The 17,969-nt window shown below is 37.7% G+C and overlaps 1 protein-coding gene and 1 non-coding gene across 5 annotated transcripts; both read right to left on the bottom strand.

Annotated features, from left to right (window-relative positions):
* Positions 1–616: 616 nt before the first annotated feature.
* On the bottom strand, positions 617–17,638 carry RC3H2 (ring finger and CCCH-type domains 2). Of its 4 annotated transcripts, none has more exons than XM_054393607.1 (20): positions 17,408–17,638; positions 15,925–16,042; positions 15,224–15,457; positions 14,137–14,312; positions 12,839–13,039; positions 12,337–12,469; positions 11,994–12,112; positions 11,511–11,623; positions 10,600–10,908; positions 9,606–9,820; positions 8,221–8,648; positions 7,611–7,781; positions 6,352–6,507; positions 4,616–4,829; positions 4,380–4,464; positions 3,771–3,852; positions 3,273–3,407; positions 2,642–2,749; positions 1,461–1,609; positions 617–855 (listed from the first exon to the last, which is right to left on the bottom strand). In XM_054393607.1, the coding sequence occupies exons 1-20, from the start codon at positions 17,636–17,638 to the stop codon at positions 657–659; spliced, it is 3,576 nt and encodes a 1,191-aa protein (XP_054249582.1). In that variant the 3' UTR covers positions 617–656. The 4 variants fall into 4 exon arrangements, with proteins under 4 accessions (XP_054249582.1, XP_054249583.1, XP_054249584.1 ...); XM_054393610.1 differs by having other exon boundaries at positions 800–855; positions 1,480–1,609; XM_054393608.1 differs by lacking the exon at positions 2,642–2,749.
* On the bottom strand, positions 12,537–12,651 carry LOC128976407 (small nucleolar RNA SNORD90). Its single transcript, XR_008489374.1, has one exon. It is a non-coding gene; the product is annotated as a small nucleolar RNA SNORD90 (small nucleolar RNA).
* Positions 17,639–17,969: the final 331 nt, after the last annotated feature.

Here is a 17,969-nt window from a genome sequence, read left to right as displayed (position 1 = left end):
GTTCTAAAGCAGAAATTGGGGGAGGGGAAATGGAAACAAAAAGCTGCAGCAAAGCACTGCACCACAGACCTGCAAAGAACATAGCAGTGCAAAGCTAATGGTGTGTTAACCCTGTATAAGTCTCAAGTCCAAATCTCCACCTCTCAGTCTTCAAACAGGAAACAATACTCCATGCAAAGTTCCACAACTAAAGAAAAAGCAGCTGCAATGAGACACAAGTTCTTCTCTTGTGAAACAAAAGAGAGACAAATAAGTTAGTCTTACTTTCACTAGATGTATCATCGTAGGATCCTGCTAGTTTAAATAACTGAGTTGTTAGTTTTCTACAGAAGCCATTTTAAACAAGAATGGCTCAGATACCGCACCGGATTGCTACAAACTCATAAAAAGCTGCTTTAAGCTTAAGTAAAACAATGTCCAAATTCCATTCAATTGTGGAAAGTGAACGCCTTACTCTAGTAAAGTAAGTTTTTTTTTTCTTCTTCAGAATGCTAATGCGAGAGGGGCTTGAAGTATCAAAGAGTCCACAGGAAATGCATGACCCCAATATTATTTTTTTTAAAAAAAATATACATTATATAATATATATTATATATATAAAAAGCTAGTGTAAATGCTTCCATGGTGTGGTCACAAGCTGGAAAGATGAATGCCTTTCAGCTGTTAACCATCCTGCCATTTGCAACAGGCTTTAAAAAGTCATTTTTATCCTCAGACATAATGTGAGCTGTTTTCAAAATGAGGCTGCCAACACTGACTGATGTGCTGATGGGCAGGCAGCTTGCATTGCTAACAGATGTTGTGATCGGCTGACTGAAGCAAGAAGTTACGGGCAGGATTGTTTTCTGCTCCTCCCTGAGGAGAAAAATAAGTTACACAAATATTAAACAAGTACATGCACAAGTATTCGGAACTGAATTGTGTGCATTAAATAAATACTGACAAACTCATTCTTAGCAACAGGCTAAACAACCTACTATGGAACAGTACGCTCAGGATGTTAAATGTAATCTGCCTCATTTCAAAGGCTGCATTACAGATTAGACTACAGAACATATAAACCTAAAACAGTGTATTTTAAAAACTACCTCTCTGTGGAGATTTGTGCAAACGGTATGACATTTAACCTCTTGAAGTTTTTTCTTCATTTCCATTAACTACAAAAATACTGCATTTTTTGCTTACTGAGTGTGAAAGGTATTTAACAGCTGTGACATGTTTCAGTATATATGGTTACAACAATGCATACAAACAATGGTACCATCCTGCGGCTTTCAGATTTGTGACTTAATTCTATTTCTGAACACGTTCTTCTCACTTCACCTTGTATACACAATGCAGGGGTCTAATCCACGTCTGAGCAGGTACATAGTTCATCCTTAAACCAACCATGCTTCAACTATTCTGATGCTGCTGTTTGTCTAATACTGGCAGACACTGCTGTTTTGTCTAACACTCACAGAATCACAAGGTCTTCACCTAAACTTTGTCTCTTCTGTTCCATAGATTCTTTCTGGTGCTGCTTTAGTGGATGGCCATTCTCTACAGTTGTTCCATTGAGCAGCTGATCATCTTGAGAACTAATACCTAGCTGTATATCCAGAATCTCCTGCAGGAGAAAAGGAGAAATGCCCATCAATATAATTGCTTCCAATTTTCAATTTTCCTATTACATTCCACTACATAAAGCTGATGGAAATGGAAGTCTCATCTTAAAGACTCTTCATTTTTATTTCATACTACTGGAATGTCTACCACATTTTATGATAGGAAAAAGGGAAAAATTATTCATAAATGGCAGTGAATGACAACAGCAGTTGCTAGAAATGGCTTTTCATGTGGAATACAAAGAAGACCACACTGAGAGCTGTTTCGATGATTAGGGGGAGAGGAAAGGCCAAAGATAAAAGATCCTTCCTTTCATGTCATGGTGATTCACATACTACAGCACTGCATCACTACCACACAGACAGAGAAAACAAAAGCAGTGGCCCACTACTGTAGACCAGTATTGAAATGTAGTAGGGAATATGTTCCAGACAACCTTCATGCGCTTCTTTTAAGTGTATGATGCTTTAAAATAAGGACAATTGATCCTAATGCTTGGAATGAGCATCGGAATATTTTATGACTGCGCAGCAAAGAAGGAAACAGCATAGAAGAACCTGGAGCAGAGATACAGTATTACAGTGAAGTAGCAGCAAAAGAACACTGGTTTACAGTGATTTAAATGACTTTACTATTAGAATCAGTGAGCACAAGGTTTAAATTAAATGACCATATTTAAGTGTAAACTTGAATGTTAAACGTTCTTAACTAGTTTCAGCACTGGAGAGGAAGGGGAAAGGGATGGACTCCCTATCATTACTAATGCTAGCAAAAGACAAAAAGCAAAGCTGAAAGCTGTGACAAAGAACACAGTGAGCTGGTTTTAACTTTGGTTATATTAACTGCCAGGTATCCAAAGGAGAAGTATGAGACCCCTAGTGTTAAAATAAGGAAAATGTTTGACCTCACTACAAAGGCTAAAACCAAAAGGCTTTGCTATCAACAGAATCTACTAATTCAAGTAATTTTTAGAAGTTTTTAAACATCTAATGGGAGGACCTAGTAATCTCTTTAGACGGATTTTTGTACTCACTTCTATTTGTTCACCTTGACCATCAGGCTCATCTGTATCAAGGGCTGACAGCTCCAACTCAATGTCTCGATCTGGCTTTGTGTCTGCAGAGTCTTCAGTATAATCAGTCTAAAAAAATAATTAATACATTCTGTAAATATCAAGTTGGCTTTCTACCTGCTTCACACACTACTGAAGTATTAAACAGAAGATGCATTTTTAGGACACAACATTTCTACAAAGAGCTAATTAAGACACATATAGAACTTTGGGCATAGACAACAGAAGATAGAAAGCTAAATCTAATCACATTGAAGTATTGAAACAGAAATAAAATGAACAGTGAAGCAGACATTTCCATAGAGTTCATTGGCAGAATGTTTAGATTTTTAACGCGTACAAGTAGAATGAAAAGTAATGATTGCATGAAAATGGATTGTCACATTCTTCCCATTTTGTAAATGGATGATTGGAGCAGCAACATAGCAGGTGCACCAACTTGATCTCAGGGAAATAACTGAGTGCAACAACAGTGCCTTAATTTGCACAGAACATGCTATAAACATTTGGGAATGGCAAAACTAAGAGCATGCACTTATGCATATATAAAACACCTCAAGATCTGTTTCACCCCAATTGCCCCTTTATTTACCTCACCATTCCTCAAATCAATTTCCTTGCTTAAAAGATTTAAGGTAAGACGACTGCCTTCATCTAGAGAATTCCATTTCTGTTGCATGGCAAGTGCATTCGCCTCTCTCTGAAGTAATAATGAGTTACTCTTGGCCTGTGGAAAGAAACATCAGTTACCAACAGATACACTTAAATCATGAATTGTCCAATGGCAAAAAGCTTTTAAAAAAGCCATTCTCTTGCTGGATGGGTAACTCTCTATTCCTCTAATGCACAGCATTTATTTTGCTCTGTATTGATGACAGCCTTACTGATGTCAATAGAACAGCTCCTATTAATAGTCCTCATGCATCATAGTAAGTGTTGCAGGACTAGTGTCTACTTAATTCTTATTGATCATTTTGTCAGTTATACTATTTAATAGGCTAGACTAAGAAAATTAATTTTAAATCATTGTACTAAATAACTTTTGTTTAAAAAAAAATTAAAACCCACATAATGTAATATCTGATCTTACCTGCTGTAATTCAATGCTCAAAAGATCTCCAGTGCTGGAATGCTTTCTATGACCAGATAGATCTGTAACAATGAACCTGTCCCTTTAAGAGGCAGAAGGCAAAACTAGGAATTAAAAACAAGTTCTCTAAAACAAAGACATCAGAACCTTCATCAGTCTGTCAACATTACATTTTTGGACAGAAACTACATGACTAAGATAAAGTGCTCTTCGTTTTTCTTTGGGCTTACAGTACCTGAAGGTATTGTATGAAGCAAACATCTTTATTTTACATTCGGGTAAGATGTGACAAGAAAACCTGAGCGAAACTACTCAAGACTGCAGATTATGACATGACAGCTTGGCAGCACCTGACTCCAATTCTTCAATTAGGTCTCAAGGGATATATTGCTAGTAACTGGGTATTATTAGCTGCCATTAAGTATTAAAGACTACACAAGTTTTAACCCAGTTTTTCCAAAGCTTTATACTGGGTAGGGAAAAAAAGAAACCTTCTACTTTAAAATCAGGAACATGTATTAATTGCAGATTTTCCCCTCACATTTGAGACCTTGAAGAACAGCAAATTACAGAAAATGCTTTTAACAGAACAGAAAAAATGGTCCATACCGTTCTGCGTAACGTGCTGATGAAGTAGACTCTGAGCCATAGGCACTCCATCTTGAGTCAACAGCATTGACGTAAGGGACATAATCTGTAACAAATTAAGAAACCATTCATTACCTTCTCTGTTCTTGAAGTGAGATACACAGGGAATTCAGCGCTCTGCATCTTCACAGTAAGAATGAACAGGATGAAATGCTCAGGATGGATGCTATATTGTCATATGAAGCCTGTACTTGTACCTGATACACTGATGGGCTTAGTAGCACTTCCTTGGGAAGCAGTGGCCTGAATAGGATCTGTCGTGTGATAACCTGTGCGGGATGACCTGGAGATCGCACCCCACTTGGAGATGATCGGTCCGTCACTAAATGGGATTATAGGATCTTCCTCCTTTACCCTTCTCTGAGTTTCAAATAAATGCACTCTCCTTTTAACATCTCCACTGTCCAAATCCTACATATTTAGGAGACAAGACAGATTGACTCATTTGAGATCATTCAGATTCTTCAGTTGGCCAATACCTCTCTCATTATTGCTGAATAAAGTGCTGAAAATACATCCAACTGGAAAGCCAAGATGGGCCTAAATGATTTAACTCGTCTTTTAATGGCAAACTGACACCTAGAAAGCTATTGCCAGTGTTAGAAGAAATCATTTTGCTTTGCCATGCTTGTGCTTCCAAGCAGAAAAAAATCCAGTATGCTTTAAAAATCCTTCAGTACCCTTGCCTATACTTGAAGCAGGCAGCAAAGAAGACTGAGTGTATGAGATTTCATACATCATAGAATCGTTTTGGCTAGGAAAGACTTTTCAGATCAAGTCCAACCATTATCTAACTCCACCAAGTGTGGTGCTAAACCATGTTCACTTAGCACCATGTTTCTGTGGTTTTTTTAAACACCTCCAAGGATGGGGATTGGGTTACATTTGTTTCATAGAACATAAAGGTAACCTGGTACATTATATAGCAAGAAGTCTCCAAACAGCATGCGCTCCTACCCCTCCAGAGGCAAGCTGTATGCCATAATTCTTACTACTGTTTCTTGTTCCCTCAAGTCTTTCAGTTAGCTTTTTATAACTCTCAAGGAAACTGGATGATAAAAAAAGAAGTTGTATTTTATTTTCTCAGATTTGCTGCTACTAAACTATTTATTAGAGAAGAATGTGTCTTCCAACAAGTTAGAGTTGTAGTCTAAGAAGCCAGTTCAGACAGATTCTCTGTGGCTACAAAACAGCCAATATTAAGTTCTTGCTCATTATCCTGGCTCCACAATATTGCAACTTTTCTGTGAGAGTGTGTGTTGCTTTTAGGATTAAGTTCAAATTACAATTTTCTGAAACAATGGCAGCATAACAGATCTCAGAATCCTGAAAAGGCCGGTGATTGGTTCATACAGCATGGACTACTGCACTTAAGCCAAACAGGAAATGTATTTCTGCACTGGAAACACCTGGTCTGGCCTAGCCATGATGACCTGTATTAACCAGTCAAGCCTGTCACTACAACATACTCTGAAACTATTTTAGATGCCTAAGAAATTGTTAAGCACTTGCATATACACATATGCAAAGAACTCTAAAGAGAGACATACAAAATTAAGCAGTCAAAATTTTTTATGCCACTAATAATCAGAGAACACATTTTAAAATTACTAAGTTCTCATCTGTTTACAGCCCATTTACTCAAAATATTTTGGCTGCAAGCTTGATTTACAGAGATCTATTACTAAAATAGCTGTTTCAGGCAGATGAGAATTTTATTCAAGGCACTGTGTTCTGTCACTGAAGTTAAGTATATTGTTTACTAACAAAACTGGGAAAAGATATTCCAAACAACTTCCAATGGCCAGAACTACTTCAGGATACTAAGAACAAAAGATACCAACTTTTAACAAAAGCTTGTTTAACCGAACAGAAGACACTTCAGCATCTAAGTATCATTACACTAATGAGATAACATACAGAAAACCCCTACCATTAGCACAGCATTTGAATTGGCAATCACATCCTTGGGCTCCGAGTCGATAGCATTTATACAAGAGCCAATAGTGCCACAAGACCATGGTGAATAGTGAGAGAGGTGGTCTTCCTCAAATTTAGTTCCACTCAAATCACTGACACTTTCTGAGAACTACAGAAAAGGGAATAAATAACCAGTGAATAATAAAACCAGGGAATTCAGTCTTGAAATAAGAAAATACATTTACTGCTATTTAATTAAATTATCTCAGAAGTAATTCAAGAGATTCTAGCCTTATTCAAGGCTTGATCTAGGGACAACATAACCCGTTCTGTCAAATTTTAAACCAGTGCAGCTGACAGCCGTCAAAGAACGGCAGGCTTTGTCACAAGTAACTGCCTGGTCTGCCATGATGAGAGACTAAAATTAGTGTTACTAAGTTTGTGGCAGGTCTCTTACAGGCAGATACCTACAGTAATTAAACTGAAAGACAAGCACTTTCCCTTAATATATGAGCCAGTGGCAGATGCAAGTATGGCTTGGAACCCTCCAACCTGGATGAAAAGGATGAAATTCTGATCTACTTTGAATGCATCTGTAAGGGACTTCACGAATATCTACTTTAGAAGGCCTTTTTTGAATAATCAGTCTTATCAACTCAACTATCACCAATGGAACTGTCAAACCACAGCAAAGAGAGCTTTGCACAGTGGTTATCAAACTACTTTCTTGGATACATTTAATTTGCACATATAGAAGGACTCTTTTTTCTCAACAGCATACTGTTCCTATTTATTGAGTTCCCATTCTTTTTTACAAAACTTACCATGCAAGTACACAATGCTCTACACCCATGCCTTTTGCCATATTCTTCATAAAGCTGGTATGGGACCTTATTTTGGATTTGTGCTGAAAACAGCATTGATAATACAGCAACATTTTCATTGCTACTGAGCAGTGCTCACACAGAGTCAAGACCTTTTCTGCCTCCCTACACAAAAATCCTGGAGGTTCACAAGGCCAGTTCAATAAAACTACATTTAGTGAGGGTAAATTGAATCATTTCACTTCTTGACCATTTCTCCCCACAGTCATGTTTAGCATCACCTTAATATCAAAGTGAACACGTTCATGTTTAGAGATTACTTCCCTTTCAATATAGGATTAAGTTAATTTTATGAACAAGAGATGGTGGGCAGAAATCCTTTACTAGAAATATTAAATGGCATTTTACAGAAACAGGAAAGGAAAATAAAGTTCTTTGGCTTTCCCACCTCTGTGCTGAAATCTACACTGAAGAGAGGAGAAGGTGGTGTTGGAGATGGTGTTGCCATAGGAAGGGTAGATGATACCAGAGGAGTTTTTTGTGTGTGGTACTGTGCCCATTGCTCTGGCTTCCGTCTTAGCTGCTCCTCATAACCAGTCTTCAAATGGCCACAAGGCTCCTAGTAATAACGAATACAAGATTGTATATCCTATCATACTCAATCAGAATGAAAATACTTGCATGGTCCTACTTGGAACTCCAAATTCCCTTGAGTCTGTAACCTTCCATTCATATCACTAGAACAATTTCAGAAGGCCTTCCTTGGAAAAGAACTTAATCCATGTATGGCAACTCAAAATATATGCAATTAATTCAAACAATATACATGGGAATTGAAGAAGCAGAGAAGCTCTTGTTTCTAATGCAGATTAGGGTGGTCTATTTTATAAGCTATTTTATTAAGGTTAAAATCAAAACAAGAACTTGGTACATGTCACTTGTCTTGATCGTTCTAACCCCAAATAAACAGAAAAAAGTCTATGCTAATTATTTACCAATTTTGTATTAACAACCTTCAGAACCAAAACTACATCCTTCCCTTTCTGGCTGTCACTTACCCTCGGTAAAGGCACCGTCCTCTGTTCGTTTGGAGGTTGACAAGCTACAGAGTAATACCCATCCAAAGAGTTGTACCTCTCACGCAATGATGTCTGATAGACAGATGAGTGCATCACATCCATGGGAGGTAAAGAATTGCTCCTAATAATATCATCTCGTGGGTACATCTGTGGGCGCCAGATGCGCCTGCTGTCATAAACTGGAGCATACATTCCAGAAGGGACAGGAGGAACTGGTCCATACGGCTGCGGAGGAGGAGGTTGGTAAGGAGAATTCAGTCGATCTCGAGGGGGAAATGTACTGTAATGATCGGCATATGGCACGGAAGCAGGTGGGAGGGAGGATTCTGGAACGTTATTGGACCTCACAAAGCGAGGAACACAAGGAGCCACACCAGCTGGTACTGTTGGAGGTGGTGGATAATATCCTTAAAAATTGGAAAAAGGCATATTTAATGTAACCACATATGACCCAGAATTTTACACCTTCTAGAACTGTAAGTAGTGCTCATAAGACCTCTAGAGAATGAAGAGTCACACTTTACAAACTTGTTACTGACCCTATCTTTTTCTGTGGAATATAATTTAACACACAACCATCATATTTGTAGATGTAGTACTGACCCTTTACCATCTTGACCCTGAGCTTCTCTGCAATTGCTCCTTTGTACTATGGTATGACTATGGAACTGGAGAGACAGTATCTTCAGCACTTCATTATAGGAAGACAAAATAGTTCTCTCTAAAAGTAAAAACTATACTGCTAAAAAAAAAAAGTAAGTCCAAAGGACCATAAATAAGCATTTCACACTTGGCTTATTCTTTTTTCTTTTCAGAGGGTTGTCAGAACACCTCTACCTTTTGTTTGAGAGCCTGTAAATGACCCGAGTCATAACACCCAATTATTTTCCTGAATATAAATGGACACACTGCAACCTAAACAGAGACCAAAACCTTTCAAAAACATTTGAGAAGCACAAAGATATTTAAGTATCACAGTAGAAGCAAGCTATGTCTCTGGGTCTGAATCCTGTCTATGGATAGCCTCACGGAGAGGCCATGAGGTGAGCAAGTCTAAATAAATGCAATTAAATGCTAACAAAGGGAAAAGCAGATGAAAGACCTTGAGGTTCAAGTTCTTCTGGATGCTAAGATAGAAGTTGCATAACATACAGCACACAAAGACAAGAACCACAAACAGTGGAAGCAAACTACAGGTCCCTCCCACACTCAGCAATAGACCAGAGTAGTATTCCATTAAGTGAAGATTCAGCTGATATTAAAAGATAAATCTACAAGATTGACATTAAAGTTACTTTTTCCGCACTCAGATTATCTAGAGAAAAGTTCAAAGCTATTTTTGACCCAGTACTCATTTCACTCACCTGTCTGTGGGTACTGTGGAACTTCATATGACAGCTGAGTCCTGGGATCTTGGAAATATTGAACATTATCAGAATGTGGAGGGTAGACAGGTACTCTGGGAACAAATGGGCTGGATTTTGGAGGCACAGAATTAACTTCTGTTCCAATATTAGGAGGACCAGCTGAGGTAGCAGCTGCCTGGCTTACAGGAGTCTTGGGTGGAGAACCGATTTTACTGAAAAGGATTACCATAAAATCATTAAGCAGATCTTTACTTATTTCAGTTAGTCATCTCTTCATGTATGCTCTCATGTAATGTAGAAATTTGGGCCTTGCCATTTCCTCTGTAATTTTTTATACCCCAAAGTATTTGTATTATGTCTCAGATGTTCCCCTAAGGGAAGTCAAAAGCAGGTATTTTGGAATAAAGACAGAAGCTTACACACCACTTGTGAAGTGTATTCTGGAAAAGGCAAAGGCTTTGAAAGGTTGTTTAGAGGCTCAGTGCTTCGGAGAGAAGTATCTGAAAAGTTTTGAAGGAAACCCCCAAAACTAAAAGCTTCCCAAGATTATTAAGGCATTGTGCACTATAGGCATCCTTCTTGACATCAGGAAAAGCCAAAGTTTGAGTGCCATTTTTTAAAATCTATTTGTTTGCAGTAACTCAATACCAAGTAAGATACCAGGCTGAGAACACAGTAAAAGGGAGAGATTTACCATTTTATTTATATTGCATGGCAGTAGTCAACAGCTATAACAACCCATGCTAGCTCTGGCAACTTGAATCCCCAGACTTTGTATAACAGTATCTGCACTGCAGTAGATCTTACACAACTCTGCAGCCACTGAGCACCAGCAACAACTCCAAAGCAGGGCCAGAATTGAGTAACTATTGTGTCAGTGTGAGCTGAAATTCCCCCCACACCATCGCACCTATTGTTTGCCATCCAAAAGCTCTATAATCTAAAGGTAAGAAGTTGTGCTTAGTTGTCTTTATGAAAAAAAGTTACTTACTTTTCAGGTAGTGATTCTGTAGGGGATCCAGAAACATTTTGGCCATTGACTCCACTTTTCCCTCCCTTCTTGGTGTTCTCCAAAGCTCTCAAGGAGGTGTCTGCACAGCGAGGGATCAACTGGGGAACACCACTTTCTAGGTTAGTCATTCCATTAGTACTTGGCACCATCTTCCCTGTTGCTTCAGGACTTCCTATGACAGATATTACATTTCCTGTTGTGGTTGAGACAGTGCTATTTACACCAACTTTATTTAGTAGAGGGAATGTTCTCACTGTTGCACTGATTTTTTTGTTCCTCAAGCGGTATCTATAAACAAACACATGTACAAACACACAAAAGAAAGATGACTTCAAACGTGCTTCTGGTGAAGCTTAATGTATTTGTAAAACCAGACAAAGGAAGGGATAAAGAGGCACATGATAAAAAAATTACAAGACTTCAGAAATGTGTGCTTATTTTCAACAACCTGCAAACAGAACATCAGTGTCTTCCTTGTAAGCAAAGATTGTCCTTTGTTAGAATAGCCACTTCTGCAGTACTTTGAAAATGGATTTGGGTGAAAACAGCTTCAAGAATGCAGATATTGTACGCCGATCAAATAACTCACTTTATTTCTTAATCAATTAAACTTTAATCATCATTCTCATTCTTGTAGGTAATATAATCAATCCCTGACAGGCACTGAGCCGAGACTCATTTTTAGGAAAAGAAATTTTACTTCATCTAAAATTGAAACTAATGCGCAGACATTGCTTTACCATATCTTCATTTTCATGTAAAGAGTTGTCACTTCAAGAGGATTCACAAATCCTTCCAAATGCATAGACATGCAGAAGAAATTGGATGGAGATGACAGGCAAAGGAAGGGGCCAAAATGATAATAATAAAAAAATATCTCCCACACTCACTTTTCAAGCTCTTCCTGAGAATGAGCAAATGTACAGTTTGTTCCTCTTGGACAGCCCCCTTGCTGTCGAAGGTCTCGGCACATACTTGTTTTATATTTGCTATTTGGTTGTGGCTTAAAAAAAAAAAAAGAAGAAAAAAGAAATAAACAATCTAACATACAGTGACAAAAATAGGCTTAAAACACACAAAACATATCCATGGTAGATTTGTTTTACATTTGGCATCTTTAATCAGAAAACCTAAGGAAACTTCTTGTTATGCGCTATGTGCATTGCCATTGTGTGGATCTCATGACAGCAACCTCTGCTGCATTTCACTTTCAGAAACATGAAGTTCTCAAAACCTGAATGCAGTCATTATTATTATCATCAATTATTCCACAGAAAAGACCACAAATATTCCAATCAACAGTAATGTTTCAAAGTTGCACCTTTCAGTCAATGTACATTAAGACATATAATGCAATGACTGAACACAGCTACCTGTGGAGTTTCATGGCCTTTTCTACTGTAATTCTGGATGAAATCCACCAGCCCATGCACCACAGTCTTTACAGCCACCATTGCGTTTTCCAGCTGCTCCCAGGTTGGAGACGCTGCATCTAAAATGATTCAAAGCAGAGTTGTCAGTCTTCAGTAATCCCTGTAGTATCATAAAGAAGAGGCAACTCTTCTAGTACTTCAAAATACCAAGTACTAGGACAGGACTCGGAAAGCCCTGAATAGTTTATGATACAGTATGCTAATTAATGAGAATTCTGAAACCAAGAATGGAGTTTATCATCTCAATTTACTTTGCTAGATATGAAAAATATCATTTGCGTACCTGGATTTGGATCTATGTTTGCCAGGAGCTCTAAATGAGGCCTCAGCCTGTTTAAGTTTGCAGGATCCCCTGTGCGCTGCAAGACAATTGTCAACTCTTGTACACTCTTTGCAAAAGATTCTGGAGATTGGAGCTGAAAACAAAGTGAGCATTAGTGTGCTGCATCTTACAACTGTGAACTACTGAGCTAAAAAAGATTCTCAATATGCAGTGTCTTCAGATGGCATCTAGAGAGAATCAGTGGAGAGAAATTTTATTCTCAGCTCAGAATCTGCCCTATGAAGCTTCATCACAAGACACAAGAAAGGGAATGTCAAACTACTGAAAACCACAATGTCTTCATATGAAGAACACACAGCAGTGGGGGAAAAAACCCTTCATTCTTTAATTAATATTTGATATGACTAAAGACAAAAATTTATCTCAAGCAGTTTTTTTCACTGTAATATTTAATAGCAAAATCTAATTCTACAAAGATATTAAAATAATTCCTTTGACGAACCTTGTCAATAATGGATTGCATGTGTGATTTATGTGCCAAGTCACCATAAAGAAGAGAAGACCATTGTTCTGGTGATATTCGAAGTCCTGCTTCCATCGCAATGTGAACTATTTGGGCATCGTGCTCCCTTCGCAAAGCCTCGTAACTACGAAACTCTTCTTTAAGCTGCATCAGAGAAGAATCTTCATCTCTTTTAGTGACCTAATAAATAGTAATGGTTAGTTAAATACTCCTCCTTTAACAACAAAAATCCCCATTAGAAAAAGACAGCACAAATCACAAAAGTATTGGTTTCCAACCAGGAAATTGATAGGATTTGCTCAAGTCACAGGAAATACTACTTCCACTAGTAGCTTTTGCTACACAATATTAAAGGATGACTTAAAGAAATAGGAAAGTCTCCAGAATTTACTTAAATGAAATGTTTTAAGATATCAACATTTAAAGAACAGAAGAATTAACTGAGAGCCCACTATAAATGCTAAATAAAACTCTTAGGTTATAGAAGAAATTTGTCAAAGGAGAGCAGAGGTTTTCATTATTTTAATGATTATCACAGCATCACTAAACCAATCAACATTTCACAGTGATTCAGAAAAAGATCCATTGAATTAACTTTTCATTCTTCTCCAGGCAGACCTGGGAATATTCAGTTTAAACAACCCAGCCCTAGATATCTAAATTATAGCAGCTCTTCAAAGCAAGGCAGAGATATAGACAAAACAAAAGACAGTGACACAAACATGTGGCAATACAATGCCGGAGTCCCAGCTGACAGCACTCTTTGTATGGTGCCACTCTCTCACATCTGGCACTCAGGCTTGTGAAGCTCTCAGTTACAACACTCCAAAAGTTTTTCTTGGAATGTTGTGATTGGATTCTAAGCTTTGGGAGCATCCAGGCCAGTGTGGCCATGGTCAGCTCTTATGAATCTAAATAAAGTCAATAGTGATTATATTAATATATTTAACTTCTTCCTGAAGCAGGCTGGGAGTGCCTTCAGAGTCTGGTTTCATGCCTCTTTCAGAGATGATGAGGAGCAGCTAATCATGAGGGCAGCAATTTTGGAATCTATTCCAGCTAATTGCATATGTGACTGTCCTTTTTTTTCAGGGAATTTAAAATATCAAACAACTACTTCGTGACAGCTCTAGATAAAAATCTTACAGTCTACACTATTCAAATGTGTGGAAACTGAATTTATGTAACATTTTACAGGTGAAAGATACTATTTCTAGCTCAGGTTCTCTGAAGCTGCATGAATTCACAATAACAAACTTCAAGGATTAGTATTTTACCTTAAAGCATGATGCTCTATACAGTAGCTGCACAACATGACCAATGCTTGTTTTAGAGGCCTGAGGAAATCTTGGTTCTAGCCTTTGCACAACAAAAAGTACCAGAACTTTTCTTGAGAGTGCAGAGCCATCTTCCAGTGCCAGTAATACAAGCTTCAGTGCCTCCTCTTGCATAGCTTTAAGACACAAAAGACAGGAAGTGAAATGTATTGCCAGAAAATAGCAAGGCTAGCATATATTAACATGACAAGTAAGAGCAGCTGAAACATCCTGATCATAATTCCTTTCTTATTTGACTAATCCTAAGAAAAAAAGATCTTTGTAAACATTAAGAAATTTTCTAGTTTAGAAGTATTCGGAAGCTCTCTAAGCTCAAATTTAAAAAGCTAAAACTAAGTTTCAATAATACATACATAAAAAATGCATTTTTTATGCTTTTCTCCACTGTGCAGTCTTGTAGTCCTTGTCATTTTGGAATCAATGCTACACCACAAAACTGTATAAAATACTCCAGGACCAGTACAGAAATGCTATCAGTTATTAGAATCAGAGAACTACTTCCAGTTTAAAAAGAATTTCCTTTTCATTTCTGGGCTTGCCTTCAGCAGCATTCTTAACTAAGAATTTGCTGTTTCTGTCAAAGATATAAACATGATCACTATAAATTTATAAAATTAAGATATACTGCAACTAAAGTTAGGCTGATTTTATTTACCATTAGAAGCACGAATGAGAGTGCGTTTGCTGTTTTTTTATCCAGTTCTAATCACAGGTAGAGGGACAACTAGCCTGTGTTAGTTACAGTGCACTGTGCAGAAGACATGCTTATCTACTCCTCTGCTAGGATTTTTGAAATACTTCCTCACAGTTTTGAAGAAGAGTTAATAAGGAGGGAAGTAAACCCTGTAACTTTAAACCAACAGATTTTACTGTCTTTTTTTTTTTCCTCTCTTCTTTCTTCCTGGCAAAACGTTGAAAAAAAGAAGTAATTACATCTTCAGCTGAACAGAAGATATTTCTAAAGAATTTTCTCTTAAAACCAAGTACAGATAAATATACTCTGTGGCAGACTCTACAGGTACCTTACCTGGGCCTAGAAATTGGCATCCTCGTGCCCTGACAGCAGCCCAAAGATTGGCAGAAAGCTGCTGAGGATTTTGGTGCTGCAAGATCAGTTCTGTAACAGTTCTCTCTCCCAGTGATCGAGCTGCCCTCATAGCTCTAACCCGACCCTCTTCCTCCACCAGCTGACAATTCACCAGTGTCACAAGCTTCCTTTGCATTGGACGGCTCAGTGCACTCTGATTCAAGCTTGCAACACCTTCAAAAAAAAAAAAAAAAAAAGAGAGAAAAGTTAACTATTGCTTCTGATCAAATTTACCTGAGTAAGACAAACAAAAAAGCTTAACAGTCTGTGTCTTTCTCTAGGACTCGGGATATTAGCCAGAAGTACCTTTTCTTCCTTTCTCTCAGGCAACTCTGTGTAATTAAGTAAAATTCTTTCTGATAATGAAAGTCTTAAAGTGACATCAAACCCATCCTTTGAGGATGTGTTCAGCTTTAGTACAAAGTTAGCCTGAAGGTATTACTGTTAGCTAAAGAATATTTTGTAAACTTAAAATAAACAAATAGAAAAATCTTCACAGGTGTGGATAAGCTTTTAAAGACAAAATGGAAATCTTATTACAAAAATGAGGATTATCCCACTGATATCTAAAATCAGTACTGAGAACGCAATGCTGTCAGAAGTAAGCTACATCATAATTCCACTGTTCAGTACAGACTCACCTTTCCCTCCACTTAATGGCTTTAAGTAGAGTGCCAAATCCTCAACACACTTCTTTGCTACTTCATAATGTTTGTTCTCTCCTACATTACTCAACTTTACAGTTTGATGATCAGGTACCTAAGACAATGCAAAGGGGAGGAAGGGGAAGCAGAATTACATATACCAGCTGACCTACCCAATATGCCTATGATGGTACCAACATCACTACTGTTAATTATATAACACTGCAGATGCACACAGCTTTTTAGAGAAGACAGGACCCACCCATAACAAAAAGGGATGAAGATGAAAATCATGGTGATGAAAGATTACTTCTGTTAGTACTCAACAGAGTAAAACCCAATAACCAAGGTCTAATGAGAAGGTACTTAAAAGATGAATAAAGAATGTAAGACTTGAGAGGATGGTCAGTATACAAGATCAGCACGATTTACTATACAGGGACAAGGAAAGGTAGAAGACAAAATTAACAGGAAAAAAATTAATCAAAAGCAAAGTTAAAAGTAATTTAAGCATAATTTGGGCATAATGAAATCTTCAAAGAGAAGAACTAGCAAACTCAACTTGGTGGAAAAACCTCAAAGTAGAATAACAAGGTCAGACAATGAAAATAGAGGCAGTATTAGCCACAATACAGTGAATTGTTTGAAAGATATTGTGAGAAGTTAGGAGGACCAGGAAAATGAATGTTGTAAGATCAAGGCAGTGATTTGACACAAACTGAGAAATAAAAAAATGAAAGGGAACATGTATGCTTGAGAAACAAACCCTATTTGACACAGTGTCATTACCAATAGCTGTGTCAAGACGTAAGACATTAAAAGGCAAAGTAAAAAACATCTTACTGCATCCCCCAGGTGTTACAGAAAGAGTAAAATAAACAAACACATGAATCAGCATAAGGTGAACAGACTTATTTAGTCTCCATAAAGCACAGCACTGGTTATATAATGGCTGTTTTGCCACTGCTACGAGACAGCACAGGGAACATTCCTGGCCTGATTAGCCAGTGTCTGAAAAGGCAACTGAAAAGCTATCATCATGCATATTTAAAAAAAAAAATTATACACACACTTCTGAAACATGGTTGAACAGCTGGCTACTATTGAGCATGTGACAGGTAGAAGCCAAAATCCTTGCAAGAGTACAACGAATAAATCCAATTTGCAGGTTCATTTTTCTAATGACAGGTGTGACAGATAATTGTCTATTTCCTAGTGGGTATTTTTCTCCAGTCACTGCTCAAGAGCCTTTTAAAACAAGAATTCGACTTACAACCAGAACACATTTTTGTTTTATGAGGAAGTTGTTGAAAAGGTGTGGTTGTTTTAGAGTATGGATGGACTTCCAAATATTAGAATAAAAGTCTTATAGGGTTTTTTCTTTATTTTTCAAACAAGAAAAAAGGTCAGCATGTACTGCAACTGGCATGTAAATGCTTTTAACACAAAGTGGCAAAACAAAGATTTGCTTAAATCATACCTGGGCTCCAACTAACTGAAGGAGTGCAAAGTTTACAGGAAGCACATCGATGTCTGTATTGATGGCAGTCTGGTCGAAAGGACATGCCTTGCGATGAAGCTTGTTCAGGCAGGTCTTACAGACAGTGTGAGAGCAACCTAAGCTGATGGGTTTGTGCACATTCTCATCAAACTCGTTGTAGCAGATTGGGCAGGACAGAAATTCTGTCCACTGAGCTGCCTGCACAGGCATTGTGGAAGCTGGACACTTGTTTAGCAGGCTAGCAGACCATTATTTCACTGTACTATGTTTTGGCAGCTGTAAGTGAATAACAGAGTATTTAACACATGCTTGCTGTTAATTTGGAATGATTTTTAATTAAAAACAAAACCCCAAACATCACCATTCCAGTATTTTATACAGTAAAACCAAATCATTATGTTGCAAGTACTGAAAAAACCCAGCTTTGCGTTAGATTAACAATTACACCAAAAAAGGCTCATGAACTGAATTAATGCAGACTACCATAACTTGAAGTCAAATCTATTCGCAGTACATGGCATTAAAGTTCTTCTCTCAGCAT

Source organism: Indicator indicator, chromosome 28 (assembly GCF_027791375.1).
Source record: "Indicator indicator isolate 239-I01 chromosome 28, UM_Iind_1.1, whole genome shotgun sequence".
Classification (NCBI taxonomy): Eukaryota; Metazoa; Chordata; class Aves; order Piciformes; family Indicatoridae; genus Indicator; species Indicator indicator.
The sequence above is the reverse complement of the archived record's forward strand: the minus strand, read 5'-3'. Positions and strand labels throughout refer to the sequence as shown.